Source organism: Heterodontus francisci, chromosome 20 (genome assembly GCF_036365525.1).
Source record: "Heterodontus francisci isolate sHetFra1 chromosome 20, sHetFra1.hap1, whole genome shotgun sequence".
Lineage (NCBI taxonomy): Eukaryota > Metazoa > Chordata > Chondrichthyes > Heterodontiformes > Heterodontidae > Heterodontus > Heterodontus francisci.
Window position 1 is genome coordinate 61,391,865 of NC_090390.1, and position 20,356 is coordinate 61,412,220.

Here is a 20,356-nt window from a genome sequence, read left to right on the forward strand (position 1 = left end):
CACAAGGATCAGTGCCTGGGCCACAGCTGTCTACAATCTATATAAATGATTTGGATGTGGGAACCAAATGTAATATTTCCAAATTTGTGGACGACACAAAACTAGGAGAGAATGTAAGTTATGAGGAGGATGCAAGGAGGCTTCAGTGCTGTATCTCTAAACTAAACTTCAAGGGGATTTGGACAGGCTAAGTGAATGGGCAAGAACATGGCAGATGGAATATAATGTGAATAAGTGTGAAGTGATCCACTTTGTCGTAAAAAACAGAAGGGAAGAGTATTTCTTAAATGGTGAGAGGTTGGGAAGTGTTGATGCGTGTCCTTGTTCATGAGTCCTTTTACTTCTCACCTGAAGATAAGGAGACTAGTATACAGGTGCGGCAAGCAATTAAGAAGGCAAATGGTATGTTGGCCTTCATTGTGAGGGGATTTGTGCTTCAATTGAATAAAGCCTTGGTGAGACCGCACCTGGAGTATTGTGTATAGTTTTGGTCTCCTTATCTAAGGAAGGATATTCTTGCCATAGAGGGAGTGCAATGGAGGATCACCGACTAATCCCTGGGATGGCGGGATTGTCTTATGAGGAGAGATTGCAGAAACGGGGCCTGTATTCTCTAGAGTTTCGAATGAGAGGTGATCTCATTGAAACTTACAAAATTCTTGCAGGGCATGACAGGGTAGATGTGGATAGGATGTTTCCTCTGGCTGGTGAGTCTAGAACAAGGGGACACAGTCTCAGAATAAAGGGCAGGCCATTTAAGACTGAGATGAGGAGGAATTTCTTTACTCAGAAGGTGGTGAATCTGTGGAATTCTCTAACCCAGAGGGCTGTGGAAGCTCAATCATTGAGCATGTTCAAGACAGAAATCGATAGATTTCTGAACACTAACGACATCAAGGGACATGGGGATAGTGGGGAAAAATGGCATAGAGGTAGATGATCAGCCAGGATCTGTTTGAATAACGGAGCAGGCTCGACAGGCCGAATGGCCTACTCCTCCTATTTCCTATGTTCCTATTCAGTTATACAAGTGCGAGGTACACGCTAACATATTGCAAGCTTTGCTGATTTTACTGGATGATAATTTTGTTGATCTGGTAATATTGACAGCCAGGGTCACTGAATTGAATGCACTATTTCTAAGATTCTGTTGTCCTTTTTTCCCCTCCTATAGTTAGCTGGTAACTGGAAAACATTGGAAAGAGCGTGTAAAAAACTGGATTGCACCAGCACTGGATTTCTCACATTGCCTGAATTCCGATCTGTTCTTCGACTCTGTAATGTAGTCTTAGGTGAAGATGAAATTTATCACATGATGTCAAAATACGATGAAGACATGGTGGGCAAAATTAAGTATTCAAATATTATCAACAAAATCTTCAAGACCCCGTAAATATCACTTGTTTTACTTGCTTTATACAGATTTGTTAATGATATGGCGTATTCCTCTGTATTAAAAAAAGTGTGTCCTGTACTGTTTATATATTGGCTTGAATTTTTAATCTTAATAAATGATACAACAGCTGGGACAATGAAGGTTTATGATGATCATAGGTTTCCTGGATCATGTGTGAGTTCTTTTGGACACTCCCAAACTGCAGATCTTCACTTAACTTCAAACATAAATTAAAGAATTTCACATTTAAGGGATCTTGGATTGTAAATATGGAGAATATCAAACTGCATATCAAAATAACAGCAGAAAATGCTGGAAATATTCAGCAAGTCAGGCAGAACTCCCAAGAAGCAAAGTGACAAGTTTGTGTTTCAGGGTTTGCAAGAACCTTTTCTCATCCTTCCCATCTGAAAGGAAGAAAATAGTATTTTTGTTAAAGCGCTGGGTGAGATGAAAGATGAATTAAAGTGAATCTGTGCTGCTGAAGAGAAAGGTCGAAAGCGTACAAGTGGCCACACATAGAATTGTAGAATGTTTAGAGCACAGAAGGCCATTTGGCCTGTTCAGCTCTCTGCAAGAGCAATTCAGTGAGTTTCATTCTCCTGCCCTTTCCTGGCAAATTTCTTATCTTCATGTTGGGAGAGTAGATCATGTAACAGTACATGGCAGGGAGAGGGGATCCTCGTATATGCAGAGAGGATGCATAGCGAGATTCTTGGTTGCTGCAACATAGCATTACCCTTGCCCAAATCCATGAAGGAATATTCACACTGGGGCTGAAAATCCTTGAACCTTCTAGTGCACTTACAATGCAACCCCAGCAAGACAGTGACGATAGCGTGAGATATTAGGCCAGCATCAGGATATGTTGGGTAGGACGATTGAGGCTGAGATTGTTAAATTTGGAGCTCTGCATCCCTGGCACTCTGGACTGGATTTTGTGCTGGAGGCAGGGCTCCCGGTGCCGGGCTGAAAAGGTAGGGGGAGCCCCGCCTCTGCCTTTGTGTGGCTGCCTCCCCGCCCCCTGAGTGATCCTCCAGTCTTCTTGATTCAGAGCTGCTGGTCAATCAGAGGGCCGATGGCTCAGCTGCATCAGCAGCGCCACCAGGAGCGGTGGCCACTGCTGGTACTGCAGAGGCCTTAGACCCAGGCCCAGCGCCGGAACCCCAGGACAGAGGTGGGTGAGGCGGGGTCACTGGAGCCAGTCTGGAAGGCCCTGGGGGGTAGGGGGGGGGTGGTGGGTAGGGAGTGGGAGGATGAGGGGGTGTTCATTCAGTCCAGGTGGAGGGGGGGGGGGCTCCAGGTGGGTAAAGTAGTTCCTGGGGGGGAGCCTCCGTGGGCCACAAATTGCTCATGGACCAGTCCCCTCCCCACACCAAGCCAGCAGTGAGAGCTCCTCATTTTACAAGGCATCCTCCCCACGCGGTGGAGACACCCCCCACTGTTGGTAAGATTCCAACGGCAGCGGCGGGAAGAGGCCTTTAAATGGCTGTTAATAGGCCACTTGAGGGCCTTAATTGGCCTATCCCGCCCCAGGGAGTTCACTGGGTGATAAGAAAGTGACGGGCCCTCCACCCCAATCCCCCGCCACCCGTCGCAATACTCCAAGTGCCCCCCCACTTCCCAGGGGAGGGGGGGCCGTAAAATCCCAGCCAGAGGAACTCTGTAGGATCACTGCTGGCAAGTCTGGTGAGGTCAGGCAGATGGAGGTGGTGCCTGTCAGGATTGTGATCTGGAACGCTGAAGAAAAAAAATGGCAATTTTTAAATTCATTGTTGAACGTGTGCCTTTTCATCATGGGGTGGGAGTGGGTACAGCATTCCCTCCCTCCCCCACCATCCCTGGTACTGGGAAGTTGCACTGGGATTCCCAGCTTCTCTACCTTGTCAAGTGGCAAGGATGCTCATGCCATGCAAACGAGGGAATTTCACCCTGATCCCATAAGAGTTATCTGTGGAAATTCCAAGCAGGAGCAGCCTGGCGCTTACATTGGGATTATGAGTCTCTGCATTTTCAACCCCATGATTTGGAATGGAATCAATATCCTTCAGGGTTGATTGCTAGGAGTGTTGCCCTGTCACTTCCCGAATTTCCGGCCCTGATAGTTCTTTGACAAAGCTCTCTTTCAATGAATCTTCAAGGGTGTTTTTCAGCTAGCCTTAGAATGCCAACAGGCGTCCCTACATCCAGTGTCTAATGAGGCCAAATAGTGAGAGACATGTAGGAGGTTGTATTTTCCTTATTGTAATATCGTTAGCCAATACCTGCTCACATATAGCCTGGAACATGTCACACCACCGGACCTGCCATTTAGAAAGTGTATGGGACACAGGATACAGCAGAACATATCCGTGAGCAATTTTTCATCCCTGCCTGCAGCAGTTCTGCCACAAAAGTAGCAAGACAGGTCAGAAAAATCAAGATCACAGTGGCTAGCCATAGCATGGCACTCCTGTGTGGTGGCCTTCTCAGGTTTTCGTGGAACTTGCTTTCAGAACCGGCAGTTGACCTCAAAGCCAAAGAGCTCAAAACCCACAGTCATTTACTGGGAGACAGATTCTATATCACCGGCACTGCCCGGTTGCCCACATTGAGAGAAAATCCAATGATCCAAAGAGAGATCAAAGTGTCTAAATTCAGGGCTGCTCATATTTCTCCTTTGGTTGAGTTAATTACTCATTCAACATCTCGTGACATGCATTTAAGTTTGTAGATTGCTGAGTTTGTCAGAAGGATTAAGAAGTCCATTGTGACACATTTCAGTTTTACGGTTCCAAATGCATAATCTGTATCTCTCGTACTGTACCTATCATATGTGAGGCCAGCAATAATATATAGTTGGCTGGAAATAATGCAGATTGATTTGGAGGGCAAATTTTATATTTACTGCAAATAAGATGATAAGTACATGCAGATTATTATCCACAGCAGGTGACCCAGCAATAACTTGATTTACAATTTTGAGCTACTCAAATAGGCTTATGGAGAAAAATTATTTGCAGTAGATTAGATTAAATGTGTTTGTAAAACTCTGGCTTTCTAGATACCAGGTCTACTTTGTGCCTTTCGTAGTACACTGTAAGTAAATTTAACAGCCCTGTATGGACTGGCGAATATGTGTGGACTGGGGATCTCTGCCACTAGCCCTGCCAAACTGAAAGGGGTCAGGGGGCAGGTCTCTTGATTAGCATAGCAATGGTGGCCACCTGCACCACGAGGGGCCTAACTAGTCCCAGGAGGCTGCAGGCTAGAGCACTGGCAGGTGGGTCTGTTGTGGGGTGGGGGGCGGTGGGGAGAAGTAAAATGGCTGTAACCAATTCTAGAGCTTCAGGCCAGGGAATGTGTAACAATGTTTGGGTGGTGGTGAAGGATAAAGAAGGAGGTGCACCTGTTGACTGTACCTTCTTCATTAAGAAAATCCTCATTGATTGCTGTGGGTTACAAGCTGTGGACATCTTCTGCCTGCAGGACCTCCCCAGCAGTGGATATTTTGATGTGACGTTCAAGAATGTGGCGGAATGCATCAAGTTCCTGAAGATGTTCAAGGAGAGGGGAAACCAGGCGCCATTGTTGATCCTCACAGTGGAGCCACTCTTCACGCTGCCATCGCAACACGACCGGGTGGTGATAATTCACCTCTATAACTCCCATTTCCCTGTCGTGGATGTACTCACCTTCCTCGCCAGGTACATCGAGGTGGACGGCAGCAGCACTGATGTCAAGGACCCATTTGGGATTTGGACCAGCAAGCAGCAGGTCAAGGTGACCTTGAAGGTCGATGCCAATGGAGCAAACATCCACCCTCCCTCCAGCTTCACTATTGGGGGAAGTTGAGGCTTCTTGGTCTACGCTGGGCAACCCAGACTTTGTCGCACATGTGGAAAATCTGGTCACGTGGCAGCTAACTGCAGCACGGGTGTCTGCAAGAACTGCAAGAAGGAAGGCCATCAGACCAAGGACTGTAAGCAGAGTAAGTGTTGCAACTTATGCAGTGAGGCAGGCCACCTCTACAAAACCTGCCCCAAACGCTGCCTCAGATATACTCAGGCGGCAAGGTGCAAGGAAAGGTCGAGAGAAGGAACGGTGAACGCGTCTGGTGCTGGGAAGGAGATGAGCAACCTTCTACGCAGCGAGGAAAGTCTACCTGAGAAGGAGAAGAAAGGGGAGGCAGCTGCAACCAGCAACCCAACACCTACCCCGTGCCCAGAAACCCCTCCTCTACAGACAGAATCAATGGAGGAGGAGGCAGCAGATGGGCAAACTGGTCAGTGGCAAGTGGTACAAAGGAAAACCACAGAGAAAAAACCTCTAAAAAAGGAACAGGTCACCACCAAAACTAGTGGCAAGAGGAGGCTACCATCTGAGACAGACTACAGCAGTTCCTCCTCATTGGACGAGGAAGGGCCGGAATGACGGCACCTGCAAAAGAAGTGGCAGAAATCAAAGGAGCTGGAAGATAAAGCCCCCCAGCTCAGGGGCACTGGAAGCTGTGATGGGCCCAGCGCACCCCAAACCCAAAGCGCCGAATCCAGTGACATGCCCAGCACACCCCAGCTCCGGTACACGGAGAGGAACGAAGTGTCTGGCACACTCCAGCTCCGAGAAGCCGGGAGCAGTGATGTCTTCGAGGAGGAACAGAGGGGAAAGACACCAACAGCAGAGGACAGCCCAAGCCTTGCTGCCTACAAGAACCCCCCCCCCTCACCCCGATGTCACCCCAGCGGAACAAAACCCCCATGAGTAACCAGGAGGGCTTTCTGAGCCCAACGAATGTGAAACAGCTTGTGTACACTATGGGTATGCAGCAACTTATCCAAGGGCTGGGACTAGCAAGGACAACTGGTGTGGGAAGCAACACCCAACTTTAAAATTGGTATAAAGATTGCTTTGATTACCATGCATAGTATTAAATCCACTATGCGACGTGTTTCAACCTTGGGCTACCTCGCCAAGGTCAAAGCCGACCCACTGTTTCTGCAGGAGTGTGGAATGCCACATCTCAGCATCTACAGGCAATGGTTGCGATGGTGGCCCCACGGGCCATCGATCTGGTCGGAGGGTAATGATTCCCGTTCCTCCGGCCCGGGTATTTTGCTGCGGGGAGGTAACTTCACCATCTCCGAAGTTAAGGAGGTGGTGGGCGGTCGCCTCCTCGTAGCCGATGTAATGTACAGCAATGCTCTGCTCCGGTTGATCAACGTGTACGCCCCGGTTCAATGCAGCGAGCGGCTGACCGTCTTCCAGCACCTCCCACTGCTGCTGGTGACATCCAGACTGGTCACTCTAAGCAGTGACTTTAACTGCATCATTAATGCAGCTGGACGATCCGGCAGGGATGACAGCAAACTGGATGCTACGTCCAGATTCCGAATGAAAACAGTAAAAGATGCCAAGCTGCACGACTTAAGCAACCCTGCAGACGCAGCGCAGCGCAGATACACCTGGTCAAGATCAGATGGGTCTGCCCGTTCCAGGATTGACTTCCTGTTTGTGTCTCGTGCTTTCACGGTCAGATCCACCGACGTCAAGCCGGTGTTCTTCTCTGACCACTGCCTCTTACTGGCTGACTGTCACTTAGAGGATGACCTGCATGTTGGCAGGGGGACATGGAAGCTCAATGCTACGCTGCCAACCCCAGAGAACACTGAGGAACTCAAAAGGGATTACAAAGTTTGGAGAACCGTGAAACCCCTCTTTGAGTCTCTGGTGCACTGGTGGGAGACGATCAAGGAGAACATTAAGAGGTTCTTTATCTTCAAAGGTGTTCAGAGGGCGAGAGAGAGAGACAGAGGGAAATGTCCCGACTCCAGAAAAGAATGCAAAATCTGCTCCGGCTGCAGTCGATGGGGGTCAAGGTCAAGGAGGATCTCCAAGAGGTGAAGAGCCAGCAGGCCTCGTTCTTTGCTACAGAGGCCTCCAAGATCATCTTCCGGTCCAGAGTCCGCTCCGTTGAGCAGGATGAGATGTGCTCGCATTTCTTCTTCCAAAAGATACACAGAGAGATCTCTGTGATCAGCAGTCCGCAAAGTCAGCAAATCCTTTTATGCTGAGCTATACAACGTGAAGCCCATGGACAGCACGGCTTCCCACTCCTTCCTGTCATCTATCACGGAGGCCTGTGATGACCGCATGTGGGAGAGTCTGGACAAACCACTAACTCTGGATGAGCTTACAAACACCGCCAGGTCCTCCGAGATGAGTAAAACTCCCGGAAGCGATAGCTTACTGGTTGAGTTGTATTCGGCTCTGTGGGACTGGATCGGCCCAGACCTGCTGGAAATGTACGAGAATATGCTTCTGGCCGGCAGCGTGTCAGAATCAGGAAAGGCATCATCACCCTCATCTACAAGTGGAAGGGGGAGAGGGCGGAAATCAGAAATTGGTGGCCCATCTCACTGCTTAATGTTGACTACAAGATTCTGTGCAAAGTCATCGCCAGTCAGGTCAAGTCTGCTCTGGAGTTGGTGATTCACCCCAATCAGACCTGTACTGTACCCAGCAGGAAGATCTCTGATAGTCTCGCACTACTCAGGGATACGATCGCTTATGTACGGGACAGAAGGGTGGACACCTGCCTCATCAACTTGGACCAGGAGAAGGCTTTTGACAGGATATTGCACACCTATATGATGGATGTGCTCTCCAAAATGGGGTTTGGGGAAGGAATCCGCAATTGAATCCAACTGCTCTACACAAACATCAGTAGCGCAGTCTCAATCAATGGGTGGGAATCAGAAAGTTTCCCGATCCAATCTGGAGTGAGGCAGGGCTGTCCTCTCTCCCCTGTCTTGTTTGTTTGCTGAGTCCATTAGGAAGGATGCGAGCATAAGTGGGGTGACAATCCCAGGCAGTGGAGGCACTCAGGTCAAAGCCTCCCTGTACATGGACAACGTCGCTGTCTTCTGCTCGGATCCGCTGTGCATTCACAGACTGATGAGCATCTGTGACCAGTTCGAACTGACCTCGGGAGCCAAAGTAAATCACAGCAAGGGTGAGGCCATTTTCTTTGGGAACTGAGCTGACCGATCTTTTGTCCCCTTCACCATCAGGTCAGACTACCTGAAGGTGCTGGGGTTACGGTCCGGAAGGGCCGGGCGTGCGCCAAAACCTGTAAGGAGCAAGTAGCCAGGGTACACCATAAACTGAGCATGTGGGAGCAGCGTTCACTCTCCAATGTGGGTAAGAACCTAGTCGTCAGATGCGAGGCGCTCACATTGTTGCTGTATGTGGCGCAGGTCTGGCCCATAACCCACTCCTGTGCCGTGGCGGTCACCCAAGCCATTTTCTACTTTATGTGGAGACGCAAAATGGACCGGGTCCGGAGGGACACGATGTTCAAACCTCTGGATAAGGGCAGGAAAAATGTACCCAACGTTGCCCTCATCCTGATGACCACCTTCGTGTGCAGCTGCATCAAGCTGTACATAGAACCCCAGTACGCAAACTCCAAGTGTCACTCCGTGCTGAGGTTCTATCTGTCCCCGGTGTTACGAAGGATGGGTCTGGCCACATTGCCACGGAACGCTCCATTCAATTGGACCGTACCGTACCACCTATCTTTTGTGGGAGAGTTTCTGCTGAAAAAACACCTTTGAGCACCAATCCATCAGGCAGTGGTCTGCACGGAATGTCCTCAAGGCCCTACGGGAAAAGGAGATAGTGGATCCTGTCGGATGGTTCCCCGAGCAGACTGCCAAAGTCATTTGACAGAATGCCTCATCACCAGAACTTTCCAACAAGCACCAAGACGTAGCTTGGCTGGTGGTGAGAAGGGCCCTCCTCATCAGATCCTTCCTGCACGCCCAGAATCTCACCACCTCCGCACACTGCCCTCGAGGTGGCTGTGGTGGGGAAGAGATGGTTGCCCACCTCCTTCTGGAATGTGTCTTTGCAAAGCAAGTGTGGAAAGAGATGCAGTGGTTTTTGTCGAGCTTCATCCCAAGCAACTCTGTAACACAGGAGTCTGTGTTCTATGGGCTGTTCCCAGGGACGCACACCGAGATAAACATCAACTGCTGCTGGAGGACCATCAATTCGGTGAAAGATGTTCTTTGGTCAGCCCGAAACTTGCTGGTCTTCCAGCGCAAAGAGTTGTCCACGACCGAGTGTTGCAGACTGGCACATTCCAAGGTCCAGTACTAAGTGCTGAGGGACGCACTAAAGCTTGGGGCAGCCGCAGCAAAGGCTCAATGGGGAAAGACCACTGTGTAAGGTCCTCCCGCCATAGTGAAATGAGGGACTGGACCCATGGGAAACCAAATATGGGTTTGCTGTAAAATGTACATGGCATGTAAAATGGAATGGAAGGGTTGTGATGCAACTCACTCCTGTATCGAAGAAAACTGATTTCCTTTGCAGTTTTTGGAATGTCAACTTGGTGCTGTTTTGAACTGTTTTGTAATTTTTTTTAAAGATTTGTATGAATAAAGCATATTTTTGGGAAAAAGAAATTCCCTCCTCCACCTCCCCCCACTAGGAGCAAAGAGGTGTACACTTGGCCCTCTTTGTAAGGGAGCAAAGTCTCCAAAAAAACCAAGTTGCCTCTCCTCGAGAGTCCAGGCCATGTTCCCAGCCTAGGCCCCCAGGTGGGTCCCATTTCAGTCATTTCTGTCTTGAGTCAAAAGAAGCACTGAACTCATTACATTTGTAAATTAGGTTAATGTAAAGAAGTGATTGATTAGTTGTTGTAATTTCAAACAGAAATGGGATCCATTCAGTCTGTTACATGTCGCTATTGCAAAACTGTTACTCAGAAAACTGAACAATAAATATGTAATGTCATACAGTGTTTGAGATGACTTTTTATGGGTGTGCTAACAGCTGGACTTCTGTCTGAGTCAAAAGTATTCTTGCATTCTTTCTTTCTAACACTTTGCTGTAATGTGGGTAAAGAACAATGGTTGTGGAAAGGCTTTCCATTGACTTCAATTGAAATAAAAATCAGGAGATACATTAAACAGGCTGCCGACTCGTCAACACCCACTTCACACTATCGCACAAAGTCAAAATTACCTCCAAACAGTTTTAAACGTGCAACATAAAAAAGCCTTGAATTTATATTATACTTTAGCACATGTCCAAGAAAAGTCTCACAGCCCTTTCTGCCGTGCATTCACCATTGTTTTGTGGGTAGACATCACGGTTAATTTGTTTACAGCAAGATTCCACAAACAGCAATGAATGGAGTGATTAGTTATATTGTTTTGGTAGTGTTGGCAAGGGAGGAATGTTGACCAGGACTCTGGGAGAGCTCCCTACATTTCTTCAAAAAGTGTTTTGGGATCTTCAATATCCACATGAATAGACAGAGAGGGCTTCAGTTTAACATCTTATTCAAAATGACAACACTCTCTCAGTCTTGTGCTTATCAGCCTAGATTGTGATCTTGTAGTAATGGGGTGAGGTTTTGACCCATAACCTTTTAACTCAGAGACCAGTGTGCTACCAGCTGAGCCAAGTTAATTGTAGTGCCACATATGAATTTAATAGACCGTCCTATTAGGCGGCCCTAAGCTTGATCCAACTTTACATATAGAAATTCTTGAGGACCTTTCAAAATAAAAGTTTTCACACAAATCGAGCTCAAGTATTAAACATGTTTCTTTGTAGATGCCCAACAGATGGCACTGTAATAACTTATAAAGACACAGCAATCCAGCTTTCAGCTCCAGTTCTTCCTAATTCCGAGATTCAATGAAATATCTAAAGTTTGACTTGGCTCTCAGTCTGTGAGGCTTGCTGTGAGGTGGTGAGTTTATTTAATTCTTGTACCAGACTAATACGATTTTTATCAGATTTTATCAATAAAGCAAAATACCTTAGAGACTGTAGGTTGTTGATCACAGCTTAATATAGATCAGTACAGAGAACACACAGTATCATTAAATTTAATTAGTGAATGTGCTAGATGTATTGGAACATTAATTGAGCAAATAGCAAGATCAGTAAGCACAGATATTTTAAAGCTATGACCAGCAATTAGTTATTGAATAAATATACTTCATTTGGCTGCTTGGTGTCAGTGAATTTATCAAATGAAGATAGAGTGATATTTTGCTGGATCGGGTATATTCACGTATAATTTATCACACAAATTATGTAACACCATACTCAACAAATGAAACAAAATTGTCAATTATACAAATAACCCAATCACTATTATGGAGGTTAAATACTTCTTTGTACTGCTTCTCCTGGTTCTATGATTCGTATAGCCGTGCAGAATACATGCAAGTTCTTGTAAATGGCTAATGCCCATCTATAATAAATGAGTAAGGGAATTGTTACTATCATGCCTTGCCCCCACCTGCCAAGAATGAGGCACATTAATTTTGTCATGAACATTTATTTTAAACTGTTACTAGAGTGAAGAAAGGACTTGTTAAACAGATCAGCTGTGGCTGGAAAAGACATTTGCATATTAACAGACAGTTATTGGAAGGACAAAGGACCATTCCCTGACACATTCAACCCACAATGGACCTTGATCATCAGGTATTGTGTGTAAGAGGAGATTTCCAAAGACTGCTAAGGTGATACAATCCAAGATGTGGTCAGACCAGTTTGTCATATGACTAACCTACATGGCAACCTGGGTTTTTCTGAATTGTACAAACAGTTTGAACTCAGAGAGTGACTGTTTGCTCCTCTACTGAGAAGATCTCTCTCCTGTCTGCTCCCATCTCTTTCTCACAAGTCTCTGAATCCACTGAAGACACACATGAACCCCAAGACAGAAAAGTCTCCTATAGAAAACAAGGTTTAAGAAGAATACTGGGCCCCAACGAAAAGCAAGATCTACCTACAATCAAGGATTCTACAGTGATCTCAAAGAACCGCAACAAAAACACTTCAGATATTGCCTCAAACTTTTCCACTTTATTTCTTCTGCTCTTTTCTGTCTCTATTTGCATGCGCGTATCGCATATTCATGCTAGCTTGGATGCATCATGTATCCGTAGGCATTAACCAAATTAGAGTTTAAGTTCAAGTTTAATAAATTTCAACTTTTCTTCTTTAAACCTAAGAAAACCTGTTTGTGCTGGTTTCTTTGCCTTATAATTGAAAAGTGGTGAACAAGGATTCACCAAGGGGGAGCTAATAACACAGTGTGTTTAAAAATAAAACCCTGTTAAGGTAAGATGAGGTGAAGGGTGAGAGGGAGCCCTAGACACCTTTCTCACCTGGTCATAACATTACAATCAATAACTTCCCTCCCCCCACTTCTCTTTAACCTTTTGCCCCTTGAGCGAGAAGACCATGAGTTCAAACACACTCCAGGATTTCAGCTCATAATATAAGCTGATACTCCAATCTGGTAGCGAGGGAGTTCTGCTTTGTCAGAGAAGTGATTGAACAGCGTCTGTGTGTGCATTTTGATCCAATTTTAAATGAGTTGCAAATTTTTCCAGCATAGCGTTGGGAAGATGAAAGTCATCATCTTCAACCCTCGCCATAAAACTCTGTACGCTGTAACTTTGTCCTCTTCCTTGACCACTATCTCAAGCTGAATCAAACTGTCTGAAGCTCAGTATTCCATGTAATCCTGAGTTGAACTTCAAACCCCATATTGTCTTTATCACAAAGAGTGCCTACTTCTACCTCTGTAGCGTCACCTGTCTTTGTCCCTACCTCAGCTAAATCAGCTTTAAAAACCTTCATTCCTATCTTTGTCACCACTAGACCCCTAACCCAAAGTGCTCCAAGGTGGCCTCCAATCCTCCACCATCCATAAACTGGACTTCATTTGAAACTCTGCTGCCAGTATTCAATCCTGTTCTAAAGACCTACACTGGTGCCCAGCGCCCAAAACCTGAAATTTAAAATTCTCACCTCATGTTTAAATTGCTACAAGGCCTTTCCCCCTTATATCTCTACTCCTCCTCTAGTGCTACACCCTCCTTTCTAAACTCTTCATTCCGCTGACTCCAACCTCTTGTACATCCCCCTTAATTTATCCTATCTTTGGCAGTCACGCCTCCAAACCTCCCTCCACTCCTTTAAGACTCTCCATAAAACCTCCGTAAATAGAACATAGAACATAGAACAGTACAGCACAGTACAGGCCCTTCGGCCCACGATGTTGTGCCGAACCTTTAACCTACTCTAAGATCAAATTAACTACCTACCCTTCATTCTACTATCATCCATGTACCTATCCAAGAGTCGCTTAAATGCCCCTAATGTATCTGCTTCTACTACCACCGCTGGCAGCGCATTCCATGCACCCACCACTCTCTGTGTAAAGAACCTACCTCTGACATCTCCCCGAAACCTTCCTCCAATCACCTTAAAATTATGCCCCCTGGTGATAGCCCTTTCCACCCTGGGAAAAAGTCTCTGGCTATCCACTCTATCTATGCCTCTCATCATCTTGTACCCCTCTATCAAGTCACCTCTCATCCTTCTTCGCTCCAATGAGAAAAGCCCTAGTTCCCTCAATATTTCTTCGTAGGACATGCCCTCCAGTCCAGGCAGCATCCTGGTAAATCTCCTCTGCACCCTCTCTAAAGCTTCCACATCCTTCCTATAATGAGGCGACCAGAACTGAATACAAATGTTTCTACATGAAAGACGCAACAAAAATCCAAGTTCTTATTGTAAAAGTAGGAGTGGTATCACAAGTCCATATCAAATGTTTATCTCTTTCCCCCTAACATGTAGTGATTGACTCAGCTTCAGTTACCATGTGGTAATATACTGCATATTCAAAATAACGCTGCATATGGAAAAAAAACTTTGAAGCTCCCTCTTTATGATTTTAGCACAAACCTTATATTTATTCCACCTTGTTGTTGACTCACCAAACACTGGAAATCATGTTTCACTGTTCAAAACTTTGAACAACCCGAGTCGGCTACCCTCAACCTTCTCTGCTCTGATGAGCACATTCTTTGTTTATCAAGTTTCCCATCACAAATATGTCCTGTCATTCCTGGGATCATCTTAGTAAATCTAAATTGATACCTTTGCCATTCATGAAAACTCTCAGATTGTTGAGAAAGTCAACCGGTACACTGATGTTCTTCAGGGAAGGAACCTGCCACTCCATCCTTGTCTGACTTACACATGCCTCTAGTCCCACATTATTTGGTTGACTCCTAATGCCCTCCAGGAAACAAGAGATAGACAATGAATACCACATTCCCAGTGTCATACACATCCCAAGACCATTTTTTTAAATGAAGTACGAATCAGTGAAAAAAAATAGGATTGATTTTGACTTCTTTACCTTCTTTTCTCATATTAAAAAATAGCCATATAGGTGTTATTTGGAGATACCCATTCCAATGTACTTAGTAACAGTTCCTCAAATTAATGTTGTGTTGCTATGTGCACAGATACACAGAATATAACAAATAAATATCAAATAGACAGATTTGTAAGTGATGGGTTTTCTACATTTTCACTTTTGTAACAGGTCCACTTAGCCTATTAGTAATTCTAACTTTCATAATTACATATAATGCTAATTATTATAATTTTCTAGTAAATATATTCCTTCTTTCTATGGTTTTACTCTTCAGGACAATAATTATACAACATTATTAGTAATTCAAATGTAAGTACTACAAAAGGTGTTCTTTTCGGAATCTGATGGTCTGTTTTATTTTAGCATATTTGTGTCTTGTTGTCATCCTTGAGAGTGCTTTGTGCCAGTGCTTGTGCCAATCAGAAGGCTTTGTCTTCCACTGTATTCTTCTCAACACTACATCCAAGGGGCCTTGTACGCTTATCTTCTGGAGGATCTGATGCAGAACTCCCTGGTAACTGTGTTTCTGCAAATGCTGCTAGTTCTGCATCATTCTGCTCATACTTCTACATGTGATGATACAATTTGAAACATGGTCACATTAGGTTAGAACTTTAACAAGACATTACACAATAAGGACAGAATAAGACCAAATAATGACTTGCAAAGAATGCATTCAAGTGTGTCATACAACATCAACACTACACTATTAATACATAGAACAGAAGGGCTAGAAAGTTGAGGTAAAGCAGGACTTCTGATGAAATTACAACTGTGACTATACTTCAAAAGCACTTAATTGGTTGTAAAACACTTTAGGACATTCGGAGGTCGTGAAAGGCAAGTCAATTCACGTCTTCTTTCCTTTAAGAATAAAAATTTGCACTGCTGCTCAAGACTGTTCCCAGACATTTTTACTAAAATACTTGAACTCAAAATGTTTTGCAGCTTTTCTGTACCATGTTAGATCTAGTTTACATCCAATTAATCCATTCCTACCTCCAATGAGTCCTTAAAATCATCTCTCATATTGAAATCAAATCTTGGTAAAGGCATATTGAATCCCTTTTTGTCTCTTAGCCAGTAGGTTGCTTGATTTCCCTTTCCCTTATAAAAAATACAAGTGGGTCATATTTTCAAAAGTAGTTATTGGAATATTTCTAATTTATTTATGAAGCAAAATACATTTTCTTATAACAAGTTAGATGTACCAGATAATATGGGTGATGTGTTTTCCTAAAAAAAAAACTTTTCCTTGAATGCATAACATTCACATTTTAAATTCAAGAAAGACAGAGTAGTGAAATTTTCTTCTTCTTTGTGCCTGAAGATACTCAGAGATTCCAGACGCTGGGAGCAGGAAAAGGGAGTGGAGACCTGGTTCATTATGTTTCCATTCCCACAACGCAACCCTGGTATTTCTCTGGGGATCCTCCATTGGATAAAAGTGGGTTGGTGCCTACAATAGTCTTTGTATATTAAAATGGGATGGGAGGAAGCGTTTCCCAGCCTTCTACCTTATTTTCCAATACACTTGGCCATAAAGCACCCAAAAGTAAGGGCAGGCCCCAAAAGCAGCTGGTGGGGCCTGAATTAGGAATCTTCTCAGACTGAAAGATAGTGAGGTCAGTGGAGCTTGTAAAAAGCCTGAAGATGGAGGTAGGCTGCTGGTAAGGTTATTTTCATATCCTTTCATGTACTTCCAGGAGGACTGTCAAGTCCAAGTGCAAGGAGTGCCGGCAAGTTCCTGTTTCCTCCTCCACTCTCAGCACAAGACCCTAACGTGTTATTGGCCTGGGCTAGGAAATTTGACACAACGTACCTCAGATATATGGCACCATGTCGGGAATGACAGATAAAAATTGGTTCTCATATGTTTTGGAGGTTTAAATAGTAACAAAGGATCCGCAGGAGACTTGCGATTTTACTAACATTAAAATGTGACCAATATTCACAGTGCAGCTCTATAAATGCATTTAATAAAACCGAAGTACAGAGCTATATGGAAATAGCAGCAGAATTCACTGCTGATTTCTTTAACGTTTCTAGCCTAAAAAGTAATCTCCTGGAAATGTTAATTCTTGACGATGATTTGATTTCTTACCTTCACATTAATTGTCCCTCTTTCCACTAGATTGTATCCTCCCAATGCCCTCAGTACTTCAGCAGTGCTCTGTGATATGTGTATTCGCCAAGCTAAGTATCAAAAGAAGCTCAAATAACATAACAGCATAAGAAATAGGAGCAAGAGTCGGCCATACAGCCCCTCGAGCCTGCTCCACCATTCAATACGAACATGGCCAATCTTCAATCTCAACTCCACTTTCCTGCCTGATCCCTACATCCCTTCATACCCTTAGAGTCCAAAATTCTCTCGATCACAGCCTGGAATATACTCAATGACTGAGTATCCACAGCCCTCTGGAGTTAGAGAATTCCAAAGATTCACAACTTCAGAATGAAAAAATATTTCCTCATCTCAGACATAAAAGGCCAACCCCTCATCCTGAGATTATGGGCAGGAATCTTAGGCCCTGATGGGGCGAGTGCAGAAGTGGCTGGGCGTGAAAATCTGCACTGCTGGCTGGCATGCCAGTTTGCCGGCACCATCCTGCCCCAGGCTATTTTCTCAGAGGTGAGTAGGGGAGTGGGTGGGTGGGTGGCAGGGCTACCTGCCCACAAGTGCTGAGTAACCAAATGAGCTAGTTAAAGGCCTATTAAGGCTTATTGTCAGAGGCCGAATGGAAATCCATCTGTCATTGTGTCACTGAGCCAGGTAATACATGGGCAAATGTAATGCATGCTATGGTACTAAGTTATATGGATCATTAAGTTTGATTTCTGGTCTGTACTGAGTTAGCTTTACTTTCAGCCTTGATAGATTGCAGAGCTTGCCATCTGACCTAGTGTACAAGTAGACTCCTTCCATATCTACAGCATAGGCAAAGGTCAGGAGCAAGGAGAAGAAGATGTCAAACAGAGTGGGGGCTAGGACACATGGAAGGAGTGGATGAGACTGAGGAGCTTCAGTGGACAGCCAATTTTTCCCAAAATCTTGTAGCGCACTGTTCTACTGACGGTGTCGAGGGCCTAAGTAAGATCTATAAAAGTAAGGTAAAGAGGTATACTCTGTTCCCTACACTTCTCTTGTAGCTGGCTTAGGGAAAAGTTCATGTCCACAGTACATCTGCCGGCACGAAAACCGCACTGTGCTTCCGGGTACACTCGGCAAGTTCTACAATCTATCAAGGCTGAAAGCAAAGACAAACACACATCGTGTCCTGATCAGAGAACTCTTCTACACTGATGATGCTGCACTACTCGCTCACACGGAAACTTAGCTACAGAGACTCATGGACTGTCTCTTCCATACCTGTAACTTGTTCTCCTTGTCAAAAGCATCAAGAAAACTGTGTTGCATCTTGGACAAGGTGTTGCATCTCCGCCCTTGATCACACCAGATAACACCCCACTGGAAGTGGTTAACAAACTCTGCTACTTTGGGTCCACAGTGACAGACAATCTGTCCCTTGATGCAGAGCTTGATACACGCATAGGGAAAGCAACGACCACCTTTGGCCAACACACGATATGCACATGGGATAATACCAAGCTGACCCTTAGGACCAAGCTGATGGTTTATAAGGCCTGTGTTCACAGTACCTTGCTGTATGGCTGTGAAACATGGGTGACTTACAGCTACCAGGAAAAGAAGCTCAATAATTTCCATCTTCACAGTCTGCGGTGCATCATGGGTATATCCTGGCAGGACAAAATCACAAATGCGGGAGCCCGCTCATAGGCACTGTGTTGGTACTAATCAAACAGAGGCAGCTGCTGTGGATCAGTCATATCTGCAGGATGGAAGACGGTCACATAACCAAGGACCTTTTGTATGATGAGATAGCCAGGGCCAGACGACCAGCGGAGTGCCCATAGCTCCGCTTCAAAGATGCTTGCAAGCATGACATGAAGGTCCTAAATGTCGACTGTCACACCTGGGAATCACTGGCTGGGGAAAAAGGGAAATGGCGACACATCCTGTAGATGGGTGTGCACTACCACGATGACCAGTTGCTACAGCAGCTTGGCAACAGGCGCCAACATCACAAACAACAACTCACAGCATCACTTGGCAGCTTCACTTGTGGAAAAATTTGCCTCTCAAGGATTGGCGTTCAAAACCATCAACAAAGGTGCACGAAGAGAAGATACCCCACCTAAATGGATTGTTTGCTGCGTGTCTATCATCTTTCGTAGATGGAAACATGCCAAACAAACTGGGTTAGCTAAACACTATCCAGTGATTCATGTTGAAAAGTGCTAGTATGTGAAATGTTTTAATTACACTTCTGTGAAGCACTATGGGACATTTTACTACATTCGCATCGCTATAGAAATGCAAGTTGCTGTTGATGATACAAAGGAACTGCAAAGATACATCTCAAAGAGTTTCCCATGAGATATGAATGAGACACAAGTTTAATGTGGATTTCCCTGCTTTCTCCTCACTTGTACTTTCTTATCACAATTAATGAATGGTGAAAGTATTCCCTTCAGTGAAAAGGCATTTCCTCCCACATCAAACTGAAAATTAGTACTTTCAAAAAGATTTGTGATTTCTCCCAATGGCTAAAAGCTGATTTCTTTTACATATATAAGTCTAAGGTGAAACTGATTTTTTAAAATTTGTTTGTGGGAGTTGCTGGCTAGGCCAGCATTTGTTACCCATCCCTAATTGCCCTTAAGCTGAGTGATTTGCTGGGCCATTTAAGAGTCAACCATATTTCTGTGGATCCAGAGTCACACGTAGGCCAGACCAGGTAAGGACGGCAGATTTCCTACCCTAAAAGGAGATTAGTGAACCAGATGGGTTTTTACAACAATTGACAATGGTCACCATTAGACTAGCTTTTAATTCTAGATTTATTAATTGAATTCAAATTTCACCAACGGCTGTGGTGGGATTAGAACCCAGGTTCCCAGAGCATTAGCCTGGGCTGTGGATTACTAATCCAGTGACATTATCACTACATCACCACCTCCCCTGTAATTACAGCATTCCATATTTTTACTGGACAAATTCTTGCCCAAATATTCACATCAAGGGAGGAGGTGCAGAATCTACCACAGTTGTACAGCATGGAGTATTCATCACCTATATTTGTGTGCAGAATTATACTGTCCCGCATGGAAGTATTTAACACTAATATTTGTGGACAGAATTATACGTCCTGTTCACTCAGTCAGGGAAGCTGAGTTCTGCGATGAGTTATTTTATTTATTTTAACAAAACAATTACGAAAAAAGACTGAATACTTACGTAAACCATTGCTCTCCATCCTTGATGCAACATTGACAGTATCTCCAAACAGACAGTATCTGGGCATAGTTATTCCAACCACACCTGCAACTACTGGACCTGCAAATGTAATTTAACAGTGGTTTAAGGGTGGAATATTCTCTTCACAGCTCTGTAATCGATACTCTTCAAACCCACCCGCCAATATTCTGATGCCCTTTCCCTGGTTCTCATAATTTCCAGAATTTAGGAATCTCTGCTAGGAATTAGCTCCCAAAAATTTGCAATGGAATTAGAATCTGAAGTGATCATGTAAATTTTTAAAAATTCTTTCATGGGATGTGGGCGTCGCTGGCTAGGCCAGCATATATTGCCTATCCCTAATTGCCCTCGAGAAGGTGGAAGA

General features: G+C 44.8%; 2 protein-coding genes across 4 annotated transcripts in view; one reads left to right on the forward strand and one right to left on the reverse strand.

The window, feature by feature from the left end:
* LOC137380953 (EF-hand calcium-binding domain-containing protein 6-like) overlaps nt 1–1,486 on the forward strand; it is a 40,558-nt gene extending 39,072 nt beyond the window's left edge. For all 3 annotated transcript variants that reach the window (XM_068053365.1, XM_068053366.1, XM_068053367.1), the window contains one exon: nt 1,175–1,486. In XM_068053365.1, coding sequence (XP_067909466.1) covers nt 1,175–1,393 — 219 coding nt within the window. In that variant the 3' untranslated portion in view covers nt 1,394–1,486. The remainder of the gene's footprint in view (nt 1–1,174) is intronic.
* A 13,581-nt stretch (nt 1,487–15,067) lies between these two features.
* The window catches only part of gucy2g (guanylate cyclase 2g), a 94,420-nt gene continuing 89,131 nt past the window's right edge, over nt 15,068–20,356 (reverse strand). The window contains exons 19-22 of the mRNA XM_068053285.1: nt 19,972–20,070; nt 16,753–16,844; nt 15,648–15,755; nt 15,068–15,214 (exon numbers count right to left, since the gene is read on the reverse strand). Of these exons, the coding sequence (XP_067909386.1) occupies nt 15,068–15,214; nt 15,648–15,755; nt 16,753–16,844; nt 19,972–20,070 (446 nt within the window). The remainder of the gene's footprint in view (nt 15,215–15,647; nt 15,756–16,752; nt 16,845–19,971; nt 20,071–20,356) is intronic.